The sequence below is a fragment of the Heptranchias perlo genome, chromosome 38 (genome assembly GCF_035084215.1).
Source record: "Heptranchias perlo isolate sHepPer1 chromosome 38, sHepPer1.hap1, whole genome shotgun sequence".
Classification (NCBI taxonomy): Eukaryota; Metazoa; Chordata; class Chondrichthyes; order Hexanchiformes; family Hexanchidae; genus Heptranchias; species Heptranchias perlo.
In genome coordinates, this window is record NC_090362.1 from 14,845,175 (window position 1) to 14,864,081 (window position 18,907).

Below are 18,907 nucleotides of genomic sequence, written 5' to 3' on the forward strand. Positions count from 1 at the left end.
TAATGGTTTTTGTTTGTGATGGTTTTGGTTGAGGGAGGAATGTTGACCAGGACACAGGGAAAACTCTTTGCTCTTGTTTGAATAGTGCCCTGGGATCCCTCACATGCATCGGAAAAACTAGAACATGGAGACAGGGCCTCATTGCACCTCCACCAACACAGCACTCCCTGAGAACTGCACTGAAACATCAGCCTGGATTATTACTCAAATCCTGGAGTAGGGTTTGAACCTGCAACCTTCTGACTCACAGGTGAATGCTACCAACTGAGCCAGGCTGACACTTTCTGGTGTTACACTGGTGCAATGCGGACTGCAAGGTCCCAGTTTTGATCCCCTGTCTGTGCCGAGTTAGCTGATCACAGCTGGGGCTGTGTTACAGGACAGGCTGCCTATCCGCCTGTTCATGAGGCGACCTCAACTGGCTTCAGCATCTTTCACCCTGGTTGGGGGGGGGTGGAGAAAGAATAATTGGCCAGGATTCCCGCTACCCAGTGACTGCTGCTGAGAATGACGGGGCTCAGCTGCCTAAGTTCAAACACGACGACTGGGGGAGGTAGCAGGCGATGACCTGATGGGTATGGACATGGCCCTGAGGAGCACGAAGATGTACAGACCAGATTATCCCAGGTTCTATTGTGCTCGGTTAGCTGATCTCCACTGGCACAACAGTTAGGGAGCTACAGGGGACCTCAGTGCCCTTGGGCTAAGAGACAGGGGAAAAAAGTTAATCTTCATGATCACTATCCAGGGCTCCCCTGTTGGCAAGTGCATGTGTGAGGGCAGTGAAAACAGGATCAGGCTTGTCCACAATGCCCTCCATGGTCCAACAGCCTGGTGACACTCTGGCCACTTGAGTGTGGATAATAGGCGCCCATGGGTCTGGACCCCACTGAGAGTCAGTGCTTTCGGGAGAGGAGAATATGTTGGGAAAATAGATTAAGAAATTGCTTATTCCATTAAATCATTAGCAACAGGGTGCGTATTAGACTGAATTTCTGTAGGATAACATTAGCTTTTAAAGATTTAATTTCAGCCGGTAATGGTTTGTATCTTGGGTACTTAGTTGGGTTTGATGAGATTGGCAGCTAGCCTGGTCAAATTATATCGTCAGGCATCTGAAAAACCTGGGTACAAACCACAACTATATTCAGTCCTGTGTGATCATGTGTCCTTATACATAAATATCACAGAAAATATATAGTAAATATCAACTACTGTACATTTAATTTTTACTAATTGCTGTTTATCTAGTTGATACAACTTAAAATCTTTTGCACATCTGGAGACACAGATACGTTCAGTAGAATTATGAAATTCTTTCAAATACTTAAAAGAAACAAAACATTTCTTTATAATTTTATAAAACCCGATACATCGAGCCTGCATTACCTGTCTGTCACACTGCTCAAATATCTATGTCTCACCTAAAATCAAGATATAAAGAAACAACTTTCCAGGAACACAGAATAGTGAAGTCAAGACATCTACAACCTTTTAATTGACCTCTGAATGAACTCATGCAGTGTTTACTTAACAGCAACTAGATCTTGCAGTTTTGCACTTTAGCAGAAATATAATATATTGTACTTCGCAGATGTAATATTTCTATCCTTACAAAAAGCAACAATGAATGATCTGCTAGTATATGTGAGTTTTGTGATACACCTGTGACACTTCAGACATTATAACTTGTTACACATACATTTCTGTGTCACACTTTTAAAGAGGTTTTAGAAAAAAGAAAAGACAGTCATTTCCTGTAGGTTTCTTCTGACCTTGGGGAGGAGCAGGGGATTTACAAGCAGCTATCAAAAAAAAGAGAGAGAACTTGCATTTATAGCATCTCACCACCTCAGGACATCCCAAAGAGCTCCACAGTCAATGAAGTACTTTTGAATTTAGTCCCTGTTGTAATGTAGAAAACACAACAGCCATTTTGTACACAGCAAGATCCCACAAACTGCAATGTGATGAAGGCCAGTTAATCTGTTTTAGGGGTTGATTGTGGGATAAATGTTGGCCAGGACACCGGGGAGAACTCCCCTGCTCTTCTTTGAAATAGAGCCATGGGATCTTTTACGTTCACCCAAGAGGGCAGACGGAGCCTCAGTTTAACATTTTATCCAAAGGGCAACACCTCTGATGATGGTGCAGCTCTCCCTCAATACTGCACTGGAATGTCAGCCGAGATTTTGTGCTCAAGTATCTAGAGTGGGACTTAAACCCACAACCATCTGACTGAGAGGCCAGAGTGCTACCATTGAGCTGCAGCTGACAGTGGCATGATATGATATAATGCTCCTTTCCTTATAAAACAGCTCTCACAAGTAACCCCATGGAGATCTGCTTTTTAATATTAAAAGGATTGAAGGAAATGATGTGTAGTTTTAAATTAGATTTGTTCAAATTGGAGTCTTTAATAGGGCAGCTATTAAATATTAAGGAGGTGGTTGTAATCTGGAATGCACTGCCTGAGGGGGTGGTGGAGGCAGATTCAATCGTGGCTTTCAAAAGGGAATTGGATAAATATTTGAAGGGAAAAGAATTGCCAGGCTACGGGGATGGGGCGGGGGAGCGGGACTAACTGGATTGCTCTTGCAGAGAGCTGGCACGGGCTCGACGGGCCGAATAGCCTCCTTCTGTGCTGTAACCATTCTAGGTGTCCATAACTCAATTTCAAAATACTGACTCCTGGGAAAAAGTAGAACAAAATATCAGGTTTAAAAAGATTTTTGTTACGTGTTCACAATCTTTTCAATGTTTTTTGTGTTTTTTTGTAAATTCATTTGGGAATCAAGCTCTTAAATCTTACAGAAGCATCAATAATCCAGATTTCAGATGCATTTATCCTGGTCTCCCCTTCCTGAAGGATCAGCTAGATGTCAACCAATTTGCTAGACCGTAAATATTGTCTGACTTAGAGCACCCCAGTGCCCCAGGATCTGATGCATCATCGGCCTGAGCTAAACCTCACCGTGTAACAACAGATCTGATATTTGATATCAGTGTTCAATATTTAGAAAGTGCACTTTCTGTATCCACAACCTTGGAGTTGATATAAACATACCTCAGAGGAGTGTGATCTGTCTAATTTACTGGGATTCAATAGCATTTTAGCAATGTATTCTGCAGGTATAAATATGAGAGAGATCATGTGTGAATTGTGTGTGTGAGAGAGACAGAGGGTTTGTGAAGTGTGAGAGAGAGAGGCAGAGAGAGGGTATGTGATGCGTGTGTGAGAGAGAGACAGAGAGAGGGTTTGTGAAGCGTGAGAAAGAGACAGACGGAGAGAGAGTTTGTGAAATGTGAGAGAGACAGACAAAGGATTTGTTAAGTGTGAGAGAGAGAGAGAGACAGAGAGAGGGTTTGTGAAATGTGAGAGAGAGAGAGAGAGAGGGTATGTGAAGTGTGAGAGAGAGAGAGAGACAGAGAGAGGGTTTGTGAAGTGTGAAAGAGAGAGAGAGAGAGGGTATGTGAAGTGTGAGAGAGAGAGAGAGAGACAGAGAGAGGGTTTGTGAAGTGTGAGACAGAGAGAGGGTTTGTGAAGTGTGAAAGAGAGAGAGAGAGAGGGTATGTGAAGTGTGAGAGAGAGAGAGAGGGTATGTGAAGTGTGAGAGAGAGAGAGAGAGAGGGTTTGTGAAGTGTGAGAGAGAGAGAGAGACAGAGAGAGGGTTTGTGAAGTGTGAGAGAGAGAGAGAGAGAGAGGGTATGTGAAGTGTGAGAGAGAGAGAGAGACAGAGAGAGGGTTTGTGAAGTGTGAAAGAGAGAGAGAGAGAGGGTATGTGAAGTGTGAGAGAGAGAGAGAGAGAGAGTATGTGAAGTGTGAGAGAGAGAGAGAGAGAGACAGAGAGAGGGTTTGTGAAGTGTGAGAGAGAGAGAGAGAGAGGGTATGTGAAGTGTGAGAGAGAGAGAGAGACAGAGAGAGGGTTTGTGAAGTGTGAGAGAGAGAGAGAGAGGGTATGTGAAATGTGAGAGAGAGAGACAGAGAGAGGGTTTGTGAAGTGTGAGAGAGAGAGAGAGAGAGAGGGTTTGTGAAGTGTGAGAGAGAGAGAGAGAGAGGGTATGTGAAGTGTGAGAGAGAGAGAGACAGAGAGAGGGTTTGTGAAATGTGAGAGAGAGAGACAGAGAGAGGGTTTGTGAAGTGTGAGAGAGAGAGAGAGACAGAGAGAGGGTTTGTGAAGTGTGAGAGAGAGAGAGACAGAGAGAGGGTTTGTGAAATGTGAGAGAGAGAGACAGAGAGAGGGTTTGTGAAGTGTGAGAGAGAGAGAGAGAGAGAGGGTTTGTGAAGTGAGAGAGAGAGAGAGAGAGAGGGTTTGTGAAGTGAGAGAGAGAGAGACAGAGAGAGGGTTTGTGAAGTGTGTGAGAGAGAGAGAGACAGAGAGAGGGTTTGTGAAATGTGAGAGAGAGAGACAGAGAGAGGGTTTGTGAAATGTGTGAGAGAGAGAGAGACAGAGAGAGGGTTTGTGAAGTGTGAGAGAGAGAGAGACAGAGAGAGGGTTTGTGAAGTGTGAGAGAGAGTTCGTTTACAGTATGCGGTGTGTGAGATAAGAAGTCTGTCGGGGAGAGGCAGGGAGTGTGTGAAGTGTCTGGCGGGGCGGTCTCGGTCTCAGACCCTTTAGGGACCCGATGCCTCTTCCCCCTGATTCACTGTGTTGCTGAAGCTCGGTTGTTTGTGTTCCCTGAGCCCGGGTCCTGCAGTCGCTGTCTTTTCAGCACCGCCACTCAATGAGAACCAGAGTCCGGACTCTGGCGCTGGCCAGCTGCGCCTTTCTGCTGCTTCTTGGGGGTAAGTTCGACTTTAACATCTGCTGCACGTGTAGTTTAATCAGCTCGGACCCAGACTGTGCGAGATTATTTCTGATCTGCCCTTTTGTGCCTAGTCAAATACAAACGGGACCATTCCCAATACATTTGGGTTTTGCAAAAGGAGAGAAACGGGCAGAAAGATCTGTCTGTTACATTGACTCGTGTGGCTGCCCAGTTTCTGCATCTCTGTCTCCATTCGGTTTATACAGGCATGTGAACTCTGTCCAGCCTTTTTTTGTTTGCACTCTGTGACCCAGATATAAGGTCGATTTCTCAGGGCTCTCACTCTCCACACACCCTGTGTCTGTTTACACTGGGTTACCATGACATCAACAGTTTCATTTAGTTGGAAATCCAAAGACTTGTCATTCTAATAAACACTGTCTCTCTCCCCCCCCCCCAAAAAAAAAAGGTGCCCTGTCGTCAGAAGGAGAGAGAATGCTGTTTGCAAAACTCTTCGGCAACTACAGTCGGTACATTCGGCCGGTGGAGATCGCGTCTGACCCGGTCATCGTCCACTTCGAGGTGTCCCTGTCTCATCTGGTCAAAGTGGTACAGTAACCTCTCCCCTCTCCCCTCTCCCTCTCCCACCCTGCTCTGACTTGTTCAGTTGTGTGAAGCGCTTCAGTGTCCCCGACCCCACCTGATCTGAGTATTTCCATTTACAGGATGAAGTCAATCAAATTATGGAGACGAATCTTTGGTTAAAGCATGTGAGTGTCCAACAGTTAAATTGATGGTCTAAACCAAGTCTAAACCAAGTGATTAAACACAGACATTCTTGTTTATAGGTTATTTTCAGGGCACAGGGGGGTGGGTGAATATTTGGGCATCTGCCAAGTATATAATTGCTGTTGATATTAAAAACTCTACTTTACTAAAACCTAAGTCAGGACTGAGATGGAACTTGTTAAATTAATCAATTGGATTCGAGATGTTGGGGTGACTCCCAGCGACGGGCTGTGAGCATTACAGGGACAAGGTGATGAACTCAGGAGAGAAGGTCTCCTGTCTGGTGAAGTCCCTCTACCTTGACACTTGTGACCAAGCTCGGTGAGGACGAGGGGATGACGAGTGAGGGGGGAGATAGCAACCGAGTGAAATCTGTGAGTTTACATCTTGATTACAAGCTGCAAAGGGAGGGTTCAATCACCGGGGGGGGGGGGGGAACGGGATAAAGGAGAGAAAATTAGGGCGAACTTGGAAAGAAAGTGAGATAGAATGTACTTACTCTGACAGCACCTCCCAGCCCCATGAGCTACCACTGAGAAAGATAAGAACACCATCACCTCCAAATTCCCCTCCAAGTCACCGACTTGGACATATGCCGTTCCTCACCAACCTTTCGGTCACCTGTCCTGATGTCTCCTTATGGGCTCCATGTCAAATTTTGTTTAATAACGCACCTGGTCTAATAGCGCCGTGGGACATTTTTACTATGTTAAAGGCGCTATGTAAATGCAAGTTGTTGTTGTTGTTGCCGCCGCCGCCGCGTTAATATCTTGGAATTCCCTGCCTTGCCCCATTTTGAGGGCACCGTCACTGCAAGGGCTGCAGCGGTTCAAGGAAAAAGGCCCACCACCATCCAGTCAGGACAACTGGGGACGGGCAATGAATGCCGGCCTTGCCAGCGACCCCCACATCCCGAGAACAGACACACAAAAAAAAAAAAGGACTCAGCTCAAACGTAAAGAAATGGCCCTTTGAGTGAGTTCTGCCTGGACCCTTGGGCCTCCTCTCCCCAGCGAGAGTCAGCGTCTTCTGGAGAGGAAGACAAAAATTTGGGAAACAAACTTTTTTAAAAAACGACAGCAGTCTAAATGAGAATGCTGTAAATCTGTTACTCACTCAGGCAGGATTTCATTAATTTTGTATTGCACGCAGGAAGATAACATTGATTTTTCGATGGAACTGGAGGCTGCTCATTTCATGCACCATAGCTGCAATTTATCGGTGATGTTTAAATAATTAGGTAAAACTTACATTTCTAATTCAAAGTGATAATAACATCATTCAAAGCCACTCTACCACAAACAAACCATTTCTCAGCAATTTTTCAACAATACTTGTTTATATATAAATATTTCTGACAGAAATCGCTGGAGAAGCTCTATATCTATAACAGCAACATGTACGTGACAGATTTAGGCAAGACAGAGGCCGTTTTTTCTTACTGTGAGCAACGCTATAGGAGAGCCACTATAATAAGAGTCTTCAAGAATGAGGACACCTTGTTTAGCTGCCACCTGGCAGGCTATTTCCATCATGGCTTAGTGGGTAGTACTCTTACCTCTGAATCACAAGGTTGTGGGTTCAAGGCCCACCAGAGACTTAAGTACAAATTCTAGGCGAGTGCTGCGCTGTAGCTGAAGCCCCGTCTGCCCTCTCAGGCGGATATAAAAGATCCCACGGCATTTATCTTGAAGAAGAGCAGGGGAGTTCTCCCTGGTGTCCTAACCAATATTTATCCCTCAACCAACATCACTAGAACAGAGGATCATATCGCTGGTTTTGGGATCAAATTTGCTGTGCAAAAATTGGCTGCAGTGTTTCCTACATTATAACAGTGCCTACACGTCACAAGATTGTGACTAACCTGCTTTGAAAATCTGGCTATATTATTGTTTCAGATGTGTAACATACAACAGTTTCGTCCATCCATCTGTTTACCACACCGCTGCAAATATTTGCTTTCTAACATGCCACATTTCTCAATCACACTTAAATATAGGCGCAATTATTTCTGCAGCTGATTGGCTCATATGCAAATTTATTACAATAATCTTTTTTAAAAAAAGAGAAAGAAAACCCATTATCCGGAATATACAGAGACGGTCTGAGAGAAAATAGTTACCTCACGCAGGAGTCAGAGTGCCTGTAACCTATGTCTTAGGCTGCCTGTATCCTAACTCCTAACTCGCACCTAGTCCCGTTCACCCATCACCCCTGTGCTCGTTGATCTACATTGGTTCTCAGCAACGCCTCGATTTTAAAACTCTCATCCTTGTTTTCAAATCCCTCCATGGCCTCGCCCCTCCCTATCTCTGTAACCTCCTCCAGCCACACAACCCTCCGAGATCTCTGCGCTCCTCCAATTCTGGCCTCTTCGGATCCCCGATTTTAAATCGTCCCACCATTGGCGGCCGTGCCTTCAGCTGCCCGGGCCCTAAGCTCTGGAATTCCCTCCCTAAATCTCTCCGCCTCTCTCTTCTTTAAGATGCTGCTTAAAACCTACCTCTTTGACCAAGCCTTTGGTCACCTGTCCCAATATCTACTTATGTGGTTCGGTTTGAAATTTTGTTTGATAACGCCCCTGTGAAGCACCTTGGGACATTTTACTACGTTAAAGGCGCTATATAAATGCAAAATGTTGTTGTTAGCAATCACATTTAAAAAAAGGAACGAATGTCGGGTATCTCATCCTAGGTTCAGTCTTGCGGCCAGAAAGGCACAGTTCCCTCACCAAACAATTAAGCTCTGACTGACCTGAGACTTACTTAACAATAATTAGTCTTAATGTCCCAAAAAGGACAGTTTCACCTGAACAGCAGAATAATGTATTCTCCATCACACATGTAACAATTGTCTTCTTATAGGACAGGATAGCATCACACTAACCTCAAGCAATCACAGGCGATCCACTCTAAATATATAAAAGTCTTGTGCCTAGTGTACAACCGTCACACACCAAGTGTCACACACCAGAAGTCACACTTTGCTACAGATGCCAAGTAATCTTAAAAAAAAAGCAAATTGGTGATCTGACGTTAACAAGCTTACAACAGCTTTCTGATTAACATCAGCTGCTTACCAGCAGTTGGATTTGCCGAATTTGAGCAGTGGCCTTAAAGGGACAGGCCAGGTTAGCAGCTAAACATCGCGACTGTTCCCAGACTACCCGTGCATAACACCATGGGTGATCTACTAGTCTGCATTTAAAAACGCTTTACTCAATGTGTATGTAATGCTGTGCAATGGTAAATTATAATGAGCCTCAAACATTGTTGATTGGTCCACGTTAGCCACATGACACCAAAGTCCAATCAGAGTCCAACAATGGTCCATGCTATCCATGTGACCTTATGGACCAATCAGGTTGCCATGATTTGTCTCCCGTTTCCCTCATCCATTAATCCCCAACCCTGGGCATTTTACCCACTCCACCCAACTTCTTTCTAACAGCCCCCCTACAGTTCTGTTCCACTCCCTACCTCCCATTGAGGCACGCCCTCCCTTAACCTCTTGGGTGCTCCAGCTCAGTTCACTCCACTGAGGCCCTCTCCTCGTGCTCCAGCCGATGATTCTTCCTGCCTCTCGGTCTCACCCCATGGGCCCCACTCCTTCACTCCCGCTGAGGCCTGTCTGAGAGCTCAGAGCAGCGATGGTGCAGAGGCCGCCGTGGGTTTAAAGTTTCCATATTTCTGGGCTTCCACCGATTTCTTTTTACCTGGATGCTTTAAAGCAGCTCTGGGCCTGATGCAGGTCCGAGAGCTGAGAGAAATAATGAGTCCAGCATGAACGTTTGAAGTAAACCCATTAACAAAAAGGCTTCAGATAATGTACGGTTCATATGCGAATGGGAGACATGATACAAAAGAATAATATTATCGGTGGGAAGATTGGATGCTCTCTCCAGGCTTAAAGGTTCACATTTTGACATACCTTAGAATAGCACAATAATTCATTCCAGCAGGGAGCCATCCTTAAAGGAAACGTGGGCTGGACATAAGGCAGCATCAATTCTCTGACCCAGCTTCCTTGACCGGGAGTTTGGAATCAGTGAATTTACCCTAACGACTCCTCTTCCACAGCCCTCTCTAGCCCTGCATCCCAGTGTTTGCTGTCTGCTCTTTTCTTGTTGTTCTTAAGTTGTGAGCAAGGAAGCATTAATTGCCCATCCCTAGTTGCCCTCAGGGCATTAAGAGTCAACCACATAGCGTGGGACTGGAGTTACATGTAGATTAGACCAGGTAGAGGTTAGAATCATAGAATCATAGAAGTTTACAACACGGAAGCAGGCCCTTCGGCCCAACATGTCCATGTCGCCCAGTTTATACCACTAAGCTAGTCCCAATTGCCTGCACTTGGCCCATACATAGAAGGTTCCCTTCCCTGAAAAGCGTTAATGAACCAGTTGGGTTTTTATGACAAATTATCAGATTTATTAAATTTATGACCGGATTTGAACTCAGAATCTTTGGATTATTATAACCACTGGGTTACCATACCCGTGCCTATACTTTGTGACCCCCCCCGACTCTTCTCAATCATCAGCGGCAGCATCTTCAGCCAAACATAACCTCACACTTTGAATTCTCTTCCTAAAATTCTTTGCCTTGCTCCCCCTCTCCCCATTTTAAAAAGACTCCTTAAAACCTATTTCCAACGCCCCCGCTGTTTCTTTCTTTGTGTCCACTGCCCTTCCTCATCTGTGGCTGAGAAAAAAACTATTTACCATTTGCTTCCTTTCTTGGGGTAAATTTTATCTGTGAGCAATGCCATGGGGGGGCGGGGTCAATGGGTAGAACTAATCTTTTAAAATTATTCATAGGGTCCTGGTTTTGTTTCACGGATCGTAAAAAATATTGGTAAGAGGGAAAAATGGGGGGAGTGGGACTTAATTGGATAGCTCTTTCAAAGAGCCAGCACAGGCATGATGGGCCAAATGGCCTTCTTCTGTGCTGTTTGATTCTATTATTTCAGCCTAATTAAAACAGTGGGCATCAGATTAAGACAGTCCTTAAATAAAAGGAAATTTCATACAAAAAAAGATATACATTATCCATTAATATCACAAACGATAATTTCACCACACAAATATCACAGACTATAATTTTATCTCGTATATCGCAGAGGTTTACTTTGTACAAAGGCTTTAACCTATTTTTTGTTCTTTTTTTGCCATCCTCAGATTTGGAATGATTATAAGTTAAGGTGGGATCCTGCTGAATACGGAGGTGTCGAGTTTATTAGAGTTCCTGCTGAGAAAATCTGGAAACCAGACATAGTGTTGTACAACAAGTAAGGAGCAGCGCAAGTGATGTTAAATTAACCAGTCACTGGCACAGATGAACTGTAATCTTTGTCCCCGTTCACACCTGACCTTTACGTTACCATAACTGTGGTCCTGCAATGGCTTAATTAGTAAACAGCACTGTTCCGTGCAGATCTGAGTTAAACAGACCAGAAAAGTCTCCAGTGAATTCCCTGGTGTGGGCTGAGTTCTCAGCTATGCTATTGAAACAGGAGCACTACAATTAGTCTTACTGACTCGGAGAGAGGGGATAATAAGGGTTCCTGCTATCTGTGTGTGGATGTCAGATGAGGCCAGAATTGGGTGTGATGCTCCCCACAGCCAAATAGCCTACTGGTACTCACTGTTTAAACATACAGATGAAGAATGCCCATTTGGCTGAGATACCAGAGGCCTCCCAGTGCCCATGGAACTGTACCCCAGCAAAGGACAGTTTTATAATCAGGTTGTGATGTATAGCAGGCACATTCACCCCATAGGAAAGGCAAAATCAAAGCAGTGCCAAAGGATATGAAGTAGGACTGACTGTATAGGATAAAATTAACACTGCAATGAAAAATAAGGAGACCATGATGTTATTCTCTCTGGATTTCCTCTGTTTTATTTTTCAGATTTAATTTAAGACAAGGTGGTTGTTGGTAGTTTACACATGATTCTATCAATTTTCCATTGCATTAGACTAGTGGGCATTCTTCTGTTCTTTAATTTATCAGTGCATATTATATGGCTCAAATCAGCCAGGCAGAAATTCTTGCAGAGTAGGATTGAAGTGATATGAAATTTATGGGAACATTAATTCAAATTAAAATCAATAAATTATTCCATATGAGCTGCACATTTAATGAGACTGGGCACCTACTTCATGAATAAGCAAATATAATCTGCTGACCGTATTGATTTTCTCAGTTAAAGTGAACTTGTGGCTTTTGAAGTGTCAGTTTGGCTCAGTTGGTAGCACTCTTGCCTGTAAGTCATGCGGTTCAAGCCCCACTCCAGGTCTTCAGCATAATAGCTAGGCTGGCGCTTCAGTGCAGGTCCGAGGGAGTGCTGCATTGTCGGAGGTGCTGTCTTTCAGATGTGATGTTAAACCGAGGCCTGCCTGCATTTTTCAGGTGGGTGTAAAAACTCCCATGGCACTCTTTCAAAGAGTAGGAAGTTCTTCCAATATCCTGGCCAACGTTCATCCCTTAACTGCAACTGATTAACTGGCCATTTGTCTCATCGGTGTTTATGGGATCTTGCTGTGTGCAAATTGGCAGCTGTGTTTGCCGACAAACGCATTGGCTGTAAAAAGTTTTGGGGTGTCCTGAGGATGTAAAAGGCATTATAGATTCAAGTTCTTTCGTGATAAGATTGGATGAAGAACCATAGAAGTTTACAGCGCAGAAAGAGGCCACTCAGCCCATTGTGTCTGTGCTGGCTCTTTGCTTGAGCAATTCATAAACTAACCCTATTGCATCACTCTCTCCTGTATCTTCCTTTGCTTCAAATATTTATCAATTTTTTTCTACAAAAGATGCAATGGTCTCTGCCTCAATCACTCCCTTTGGCAACATGTCCCATGCTCCAACAACCATCTGCATAAAGAGATTTCTCCTAACCTGTTTCCTCACTCTCTTGGTGACAATTTTAAATTGATCCCTTGAGATTGACTGCTCAACCAGAGGGCATCGTCCTTCCCTATTCACTTTATCAAACCTTTTCTAACTTTAAAAACCTCTAATAAAAATCTCCTCTTGTCCTTCTCTGCTCCAGTATCTCAAGTCTCTCCGCGACTATTTTTGCAACTCCAAGCAGCAGCCTGGTGAATCGACACTGAGTGCTCTCTATGGCTTTAGTGTCCTTTCAATAATGGAAGGCCAGAAATCCACACAGTATTCTAACTGTGACCTATCCATTCCCTTGTATGGTTAAATGCCACTCTTGCCCTTTGAGTCATGAAGGTTGTGGGTTTGAGCACTACGCCACTTCAGTGCTGCACTGCCGGAGAGGCCGTCTTTTGGATGAGACGTTAAACGGGGAGACCTGGTCTGCCCTCTCAACTGGATATAAAAGAATCCATGGCACTATTCCAAGAAGAGCAGGGGAGTTTTCCCCGGTGTCCTAGCCAAAATTTATCTCTTAATCAACATCAGTCAAAAATGTTTCTGGTCATTAACTTATTGCTGTATGTGGGATCTTGCTGTGCACAATTTTGGCTGCCGCGTTTCCTACAAACAGTGACTACACTTCAAAAGCACTTTATTGGCTGCAAAGTGTTTTGGGACGTCCTGAGGTCACGAAAGTAGCTGTATAAATGCTAGTTCTTTCTTCTTTTGTACAAATTTATTACTTCTTTGTACTTCATGCCCTTTAAATCTCATCCTTGCAGAATGATGTCTCTCCGGCTTCCCATTTTAGCTGTACTGTCCATATGAACAGCAGATAGGACCTTAGTTTAATGTCTCATCCACAGCACCTCTGACAATGCAGCACTCTCTCGGTACTGAGTATTAACCTGGATTATGGGGCTTGAATCACAACCTTCTAACTCAAGAGGCAAGAGTCCGCCAACCAAGACAACCTGAGGCACGTGATTACTTTCAATAATTTTGCAGACAATCATTTAAATATATTATTAAACTATGGATTGACCAAAATCTGTTTGAGGGGACATTGCAATCTTTCTGGGCAGGATCTGTCATCTCATTTAGGAGTTCGATGAGTTATTTGGAGAGGACAGGGTGCAGATTGATTATGGTAACAGTTTGGAGCAGCCTAGGTGATTGCCGATACCGAGGCAGCAGATGGTGAGCTCATAATCTTTCCGGCAACTCAATTTTAGAGAATTTAAACAAAGCACCGTCTTGAGATGGATGCTCCCTTGTAAAGAGCGTACTGTTTAAACCCTTCAAAGTTTAACAGTCACCATCTGCTGCCCACCAGACACTGCCTAATGGGTAATCTCTCCATGTCAGGAATTTGTAGCTTGTGAACCAGAAATAAGTCAAGATTTGGTTGGGCGGGAGTTTGTTGAACGTAAAAACACTTCCTGATATCCTATTCCTTTGGCTTATGAGCGCAGTGCAGTTGGCAATTTCCAAGTGGATGAAAAGACCAAAGCCCTGTTGAGGTTTAATGGCACTGTGACCTGGATACCACCGGCCATATTCAAGAGCTCCTGCAGGATGGACGTGACCTACTTCCCCTTCGACTACCAGAACTGCAGCATGAAGTTTGGCTCCTGGACCTACGACAAAGCCAAAATCGACCTGGCCCTGATCGGCACCGAGATAAACCGGAAGGACTACTGGGAAAACGGTGAATGGGCAATCATTGCTGCACCTGGGTACAAACACGACATCAAGTACAATTGCTGTGAAGAGATCTACCCGGATATAACCTATTCTATTTATATTCGACGACTGCCTCTATTCTACACCATCAACATGATCATCCCCTGCCTGTTGATCTCTTTTTTGACCGTTTTGGTTTTTTACCTGCCCTCTAACTGCGGAGAAAAGATATCACTTTGCATTTCAGTCCTGCTTTCCCTCACTGTGTTTCTCCTGGTCATCACCGAGACCATACCGTCTACTTCCTTGGTGATCCCTCTAATTGGGGAATATCTGCTCTTCACCATGGTTTTTGTGATTCTATCCATTGTTATAACCGTTTTTGTGCTTGACGTCCATTATAGAACCCCCACGACCCACACCATGCCGGCCTGGGTGATAACCATCTTCCTGAAGCTGCTGCCTCGAGTCATGTTCATGACGAGGCCCATGGCCGGTTGGGAGGCTCAGGAAAACCCAACGCCCAAGTCGCTCGCTGGCACCACCGAGCTCTCCAATCTCGACCGTTTAAGCAGCAGCTCAGAAACCAAATGCTCCGGGAGAGGTTTCTGCTGCCAGGGCCCACGATGCATTCACTGCAGGATGAAGCGCCCGGAACCTGGTGTGAGTTTGACACAGAGCTCCAGCGCAGAGTCCCTGGACGCCCTGCTTGCACTCTCTGTCCCGTCCCCCGAAGTTCGAGAAGCTATCGAGAGCATCAAATACATTGCAGCAAACATGAAGCTGCAGAATGAATCCAAGGAGGTGAGAATTATATAAGAGAAAGATTATACAATAGATAAATGCACAATGGAGTCGAGATCTTTAGGCTTAGGATTTTAAAGTCACACATTCTGTCCTTATTTATATTTGCATTAGAAATTCTTATGTCCATGTTTATAATGGAAACTGCCTATGTAAACTTGACAGACTGTAATTACATCCTCCCTCCACTGGTGGTGTTGATGCTTTCCACTGGGGGGGGGGGGGGTTTGAGGGGGTGAGGGAAGGTGTAATTATAGTGTCACAAGTTTACATAGCAATTTTCATTATAAATGTGGAGACTGAACTTATAATGGCAATAGTTGACAAAGTATGTGCAAGTACAATATTTTTAATATATTAATATAATATAGTGAGGCAATGGATTATAACAATAGAGGCGTTATCAACAAAGTATGAGCAGGAAAATGTTACAAGACGTAAGCGAGACACTTTGAGGAAGTCTGTGCAACATGAAGCTTTTTAATACATTATAGATATAGAAGACGTGCTCATTATCCAACTCACAAACCTCTGTGGGAGCTCAGTGCCCCTAATCCCTCTGCTGGTCCAATCGGAAGGTACAATGTCATCACTAAGCTCCAGTGTCCTCAATGGGAGCATTAGCTTAACAGCAAACAAATGAATCTGAATTCAACAAATATGGTAAATTGCAGGCTGGTACCAGACAATGACCCTGAAATGTTCGAAGGACCCGACTGGTTCATAATACCCTACCTAGTCTGGCCTACATGTGACTCCAGGCCCACACTGTGTAGTTAACTCGTAATGCCCACAGGGCAACTAGAAATGGGCAATAAATACTTGCCACTATTGCCTACATCCCGAGACCAAATAAAAATAAATAACTGGTCATTGATCACCAACTGTTTACTGCGTTTGTCTACTGCATTTGAAAGTAATGCATTTTACGTGAAATGCTTTGGGATGTTTGAGATATGTGATATACAATTACAAGTTCTCTTTTAATGCTACTGAGAACAACAGTCTGTTCCTACAACTGACATCGCTGTCCGTTTTTTTTTTGCTGTTTCTCATTGCAAAATCAATAGAACTATTTAAAACCGCAGCCAGACACCTTGGGGAAAATGGGGGCAGGCAGAGCATTTTCACAACAAAACTTTCCCACTATTTGACCCCAGTGACATCCCTCATTGTTTTTTATATTTAGGATGGGTGCAGGGACCAGATTTTCCCCTGATTCACCCTGCAGGATTTGTTCAGACTGGGGGATAGCCTCTCAACCGAGGTGCACTGAGATGTTTCTATTCAGGCCAGTTTCCTGGATCTGTTAAGTTGAACCTTTGGTACGGTATTGTAAAAGTGACCTCTGGTGGTGGATGATTGTAGTGCACTTTCAGCAGCCTTTGCAAATCTTCACTTCAAGTCCCTATTTTTATCATCAGTGAACTGGGTCACTGCGTGTAGCAGGAACATTTTTAGCTTAATTAACATTTATTTAAACTCTAATCGTAGGGATCCTTCAATTGCCCTGTTTCACAGCTCTGCTCAGTGGTGTGGTCCTGATCCACACAGACAAGGTGCCAGGTTTGATTCCTGATCTGTGCTGGGTTTGGCAGCAGCACTAGCACTATAATTGGCCTCAGTAGCGATGAAGGGGTGATCATTCATGGCTCCTGCTCCTGAATGATATCCAGTCACTCCTGCTGGAAAGTATGTAGAAGGAGCTTTACTCTGTATCTAACCCGTGCTGTACCTACCCTGGGAGTGTTTGATGGGGCAGTGTAGAGGGAGCTTTACTCTGTATCTAACCCGTGCTGTACCTGCCCTGGGAGTGTTTGATGGGACAGTGTAGAGGGAGCTTTACTCTTGTATCTAACCCGTGCTGTATCTGCCCTGGGAGTGTTTGATGGGGCAGTGTAGAGGGAGCTTTACTCTGTATCTAACCCGTGCTGTACCTGCCCTGGGAGTGTTTGATGGGACAGTGTAGAGGGAGCTTTACTCTTGTATCTAACCCGTGCTGTACCTACCCTGGGAGTGTTTGATGGGACAGTGTAGAGGGAGCTTTACTCTTGTATCTAAACCCATGCCGTACCTGCCCTTGGGAGTGTTTGATGAGAACTTGCATTAAAACAATTATACTTCAGTCTTATATAATCTCTGACCTTTCTCTAACGGTACATCTCTCAGATCCGGGATGATTGGAGGTACGTTGCCATGGTGATCGATCGGATCTTCCTCTGGATCTTCATCCTGATATGCATTCTGGGAACGGCAGGCTTGTTCCTGCAGCCATTGATGACTGCAGATGAGATCTGAACGTCAATACCAGCGATCCCTTTATGACTGTTGGAGAACTCGGGAGATGTTGTGCATGGAGAGAGTTTTGCGGGGAGAGCAAGCTTATAAAACAGGCGTGGAGAAAAACTGCAAATTCTGGAGAACACACTCCTCCATCTTTCTCTGTCAGATAGCGATGTGTATTTCTTGTTTTTATTTTAAGTTCTATGTTAGAAGGGACCAGTGACAACGAGTTGGGTGCGATAAATAGGTCGTCAAATTTGACTGCCTAGAACCTCAGAACATAGGAACAGGAGTAGGCCATTCAGCCCCTCGTGCCTGCTCCGCCATTTGATAAGATCATGGCTGATCTGTGATCTAACTCCATATACCTGCCTTTGGCCCATATCCCTTAATAACTTTGATTGCCAAAAAGCTATCTATCTCAGATTTAAATTTAGCAATTGAGCTAGTATCAATTGCCGTTTGCGGCAGAGAGTTCCAAACTTCTACAACCCTTTGTGTGTAGAAATGTTTTCTAATCTCACTCCTGAAAGGTCTGGCTCTAATTTTTAGACTGTGCCCCCTACTCCTAGAATCCCCAACCAGCGGAAATAGTTTCTCTCTATCCACCCTATCCCTTCCCCTTAATATCTTATAAACTTCTCATGTCAGGAAGACTAATCGGGGACATGGGAGAAATGGGTCAGGTTCACTGGGTGATGGAGAGAAGGGGAGAAAGCGAGATGGAGGAGTGATTGTCTCGTTGACAAAGTGCTTAACCTGGGGAAATATTATCTACCAAACTTCAGGCCATTTAGAAAATAAAAAGGCTATGCTTCAAAAATTGAGACAAAGGGTAAAAATTTGGATTATGGCAAAACGAAAATGACAGTAATTGGGCAAGTGGCACCCATCTGTGAAGCCCCTTGTGGTCGACTGGCCCGCTGTCTAAGCTCACAGGTGAAGAAAGACCTATTGGACAAGGCAATGCAGAACACCAGTGCAGAGAAACGGCACCGTAGCAAGAGTCAGCACCTTCGGGGAATTGGAGGGGGAGGATCGGTAGAGGGAGCAAGTTCTAGAGACAGATATACCCAACATTCCCGAGAATGAACGGGGGGGGGGGGGGGGGAAGGCAACGGTGTGATGCACTGATGAGGTGAACTTGCTGTGTGACAAGCACGTTAATCAACTGGTGAGATAGACCTCTGGCTGCTATTCCAGCAAAGACATTAACACATATACAGGGCAAAGGAATTTCACATAAAGCTATGAGCACGTTCATTACTCAAAAGGCATAGTGCGATTCGACGTGTATACGCCTCTGCGTTTGATTGAGTGTAAACGCCTCTGCGTTTGATTGAGTGTATACGCCTCTGCGTTTGATTGAGTGTATACGCCTCTGCGTTTGATTGAGTGTATACGCCTCTGCGTTTGATTGAGTGTAAACGCCTCTGCGTTTGATTGAGTGTATACGCCTGCCTTGCCTGGCACTTATTACAGCACGAGTGGCAAAGGCACTTTCACAGTGGGATCTTTTTCCTTCCAGCAGTTGAGACGTGCTCCATTATTCGTAGCTTGTGAAAGCACTTATGCAATCTACAATTGGTATACTGGTTTTTTGGAGTGTCGCTGATGACCATAATGCTGCTGCTTGATCTGCGATATCTAATAAAGGAAAATTAAAACACAACTGCACTGGTTTAACTGTTATAAAAGCTGCACA

General features: G+C 44.5%; 1 protein-coding gene across 1 annotated transcript; it reads left to right on the forward strand.

Moving 5' to 3' along the window:
* The first annotated feature begins 4,725 nt into the window (after positions 1-4,725).
* On the forward strand, positions 4,726-17,217 carry LOC137304592 (neuronal acetylcholine receptor subunit alpha-3-like). The gene is made up of 6 exons (XM_067973236.1): positions 4,726-4,786; positions 5,219-5,358; positions 5,475-5,519; positions 10,718-10,827; positions 13,905-14,919; positions 17,089-17,217. Exons 1-6 carry the CDS (start codon positions 4,726-4,728, stop codon positions 17,215-17,217), a joined length of 1,500 nt encoding a protein of 499 aa, XP_067829337.1.
* Positions 17,218-18,907: the final 1,690 nt, after the last annotated feature.

Excerpts from the sequence above, each read along its gene's own strand:
- LOC137304592 (XM_067973236.1), top strand. The coding sequence starts at position 4,726 with ATGAGAACCAGAGTCCGGACTCTGGCGCTGGCCAGCTGCGCCTTTCTG. Across the intron at positions 4,787-5,218 it reads CTTTCTGCTGCTTCTTGGGG|GTGCCCTGTCGTCAGAAGGA; the intron begins GTAAGTTCGACT and ends CAAAAAAAAAAG. Across the intron at positions 5,359-5,474 it reads TGTCTCATCTGGTCAAAGTG|GATGAAGTCAATCAAATTAT; the intron begins GTACAGTAACCT and ends TTCCATTTACAG.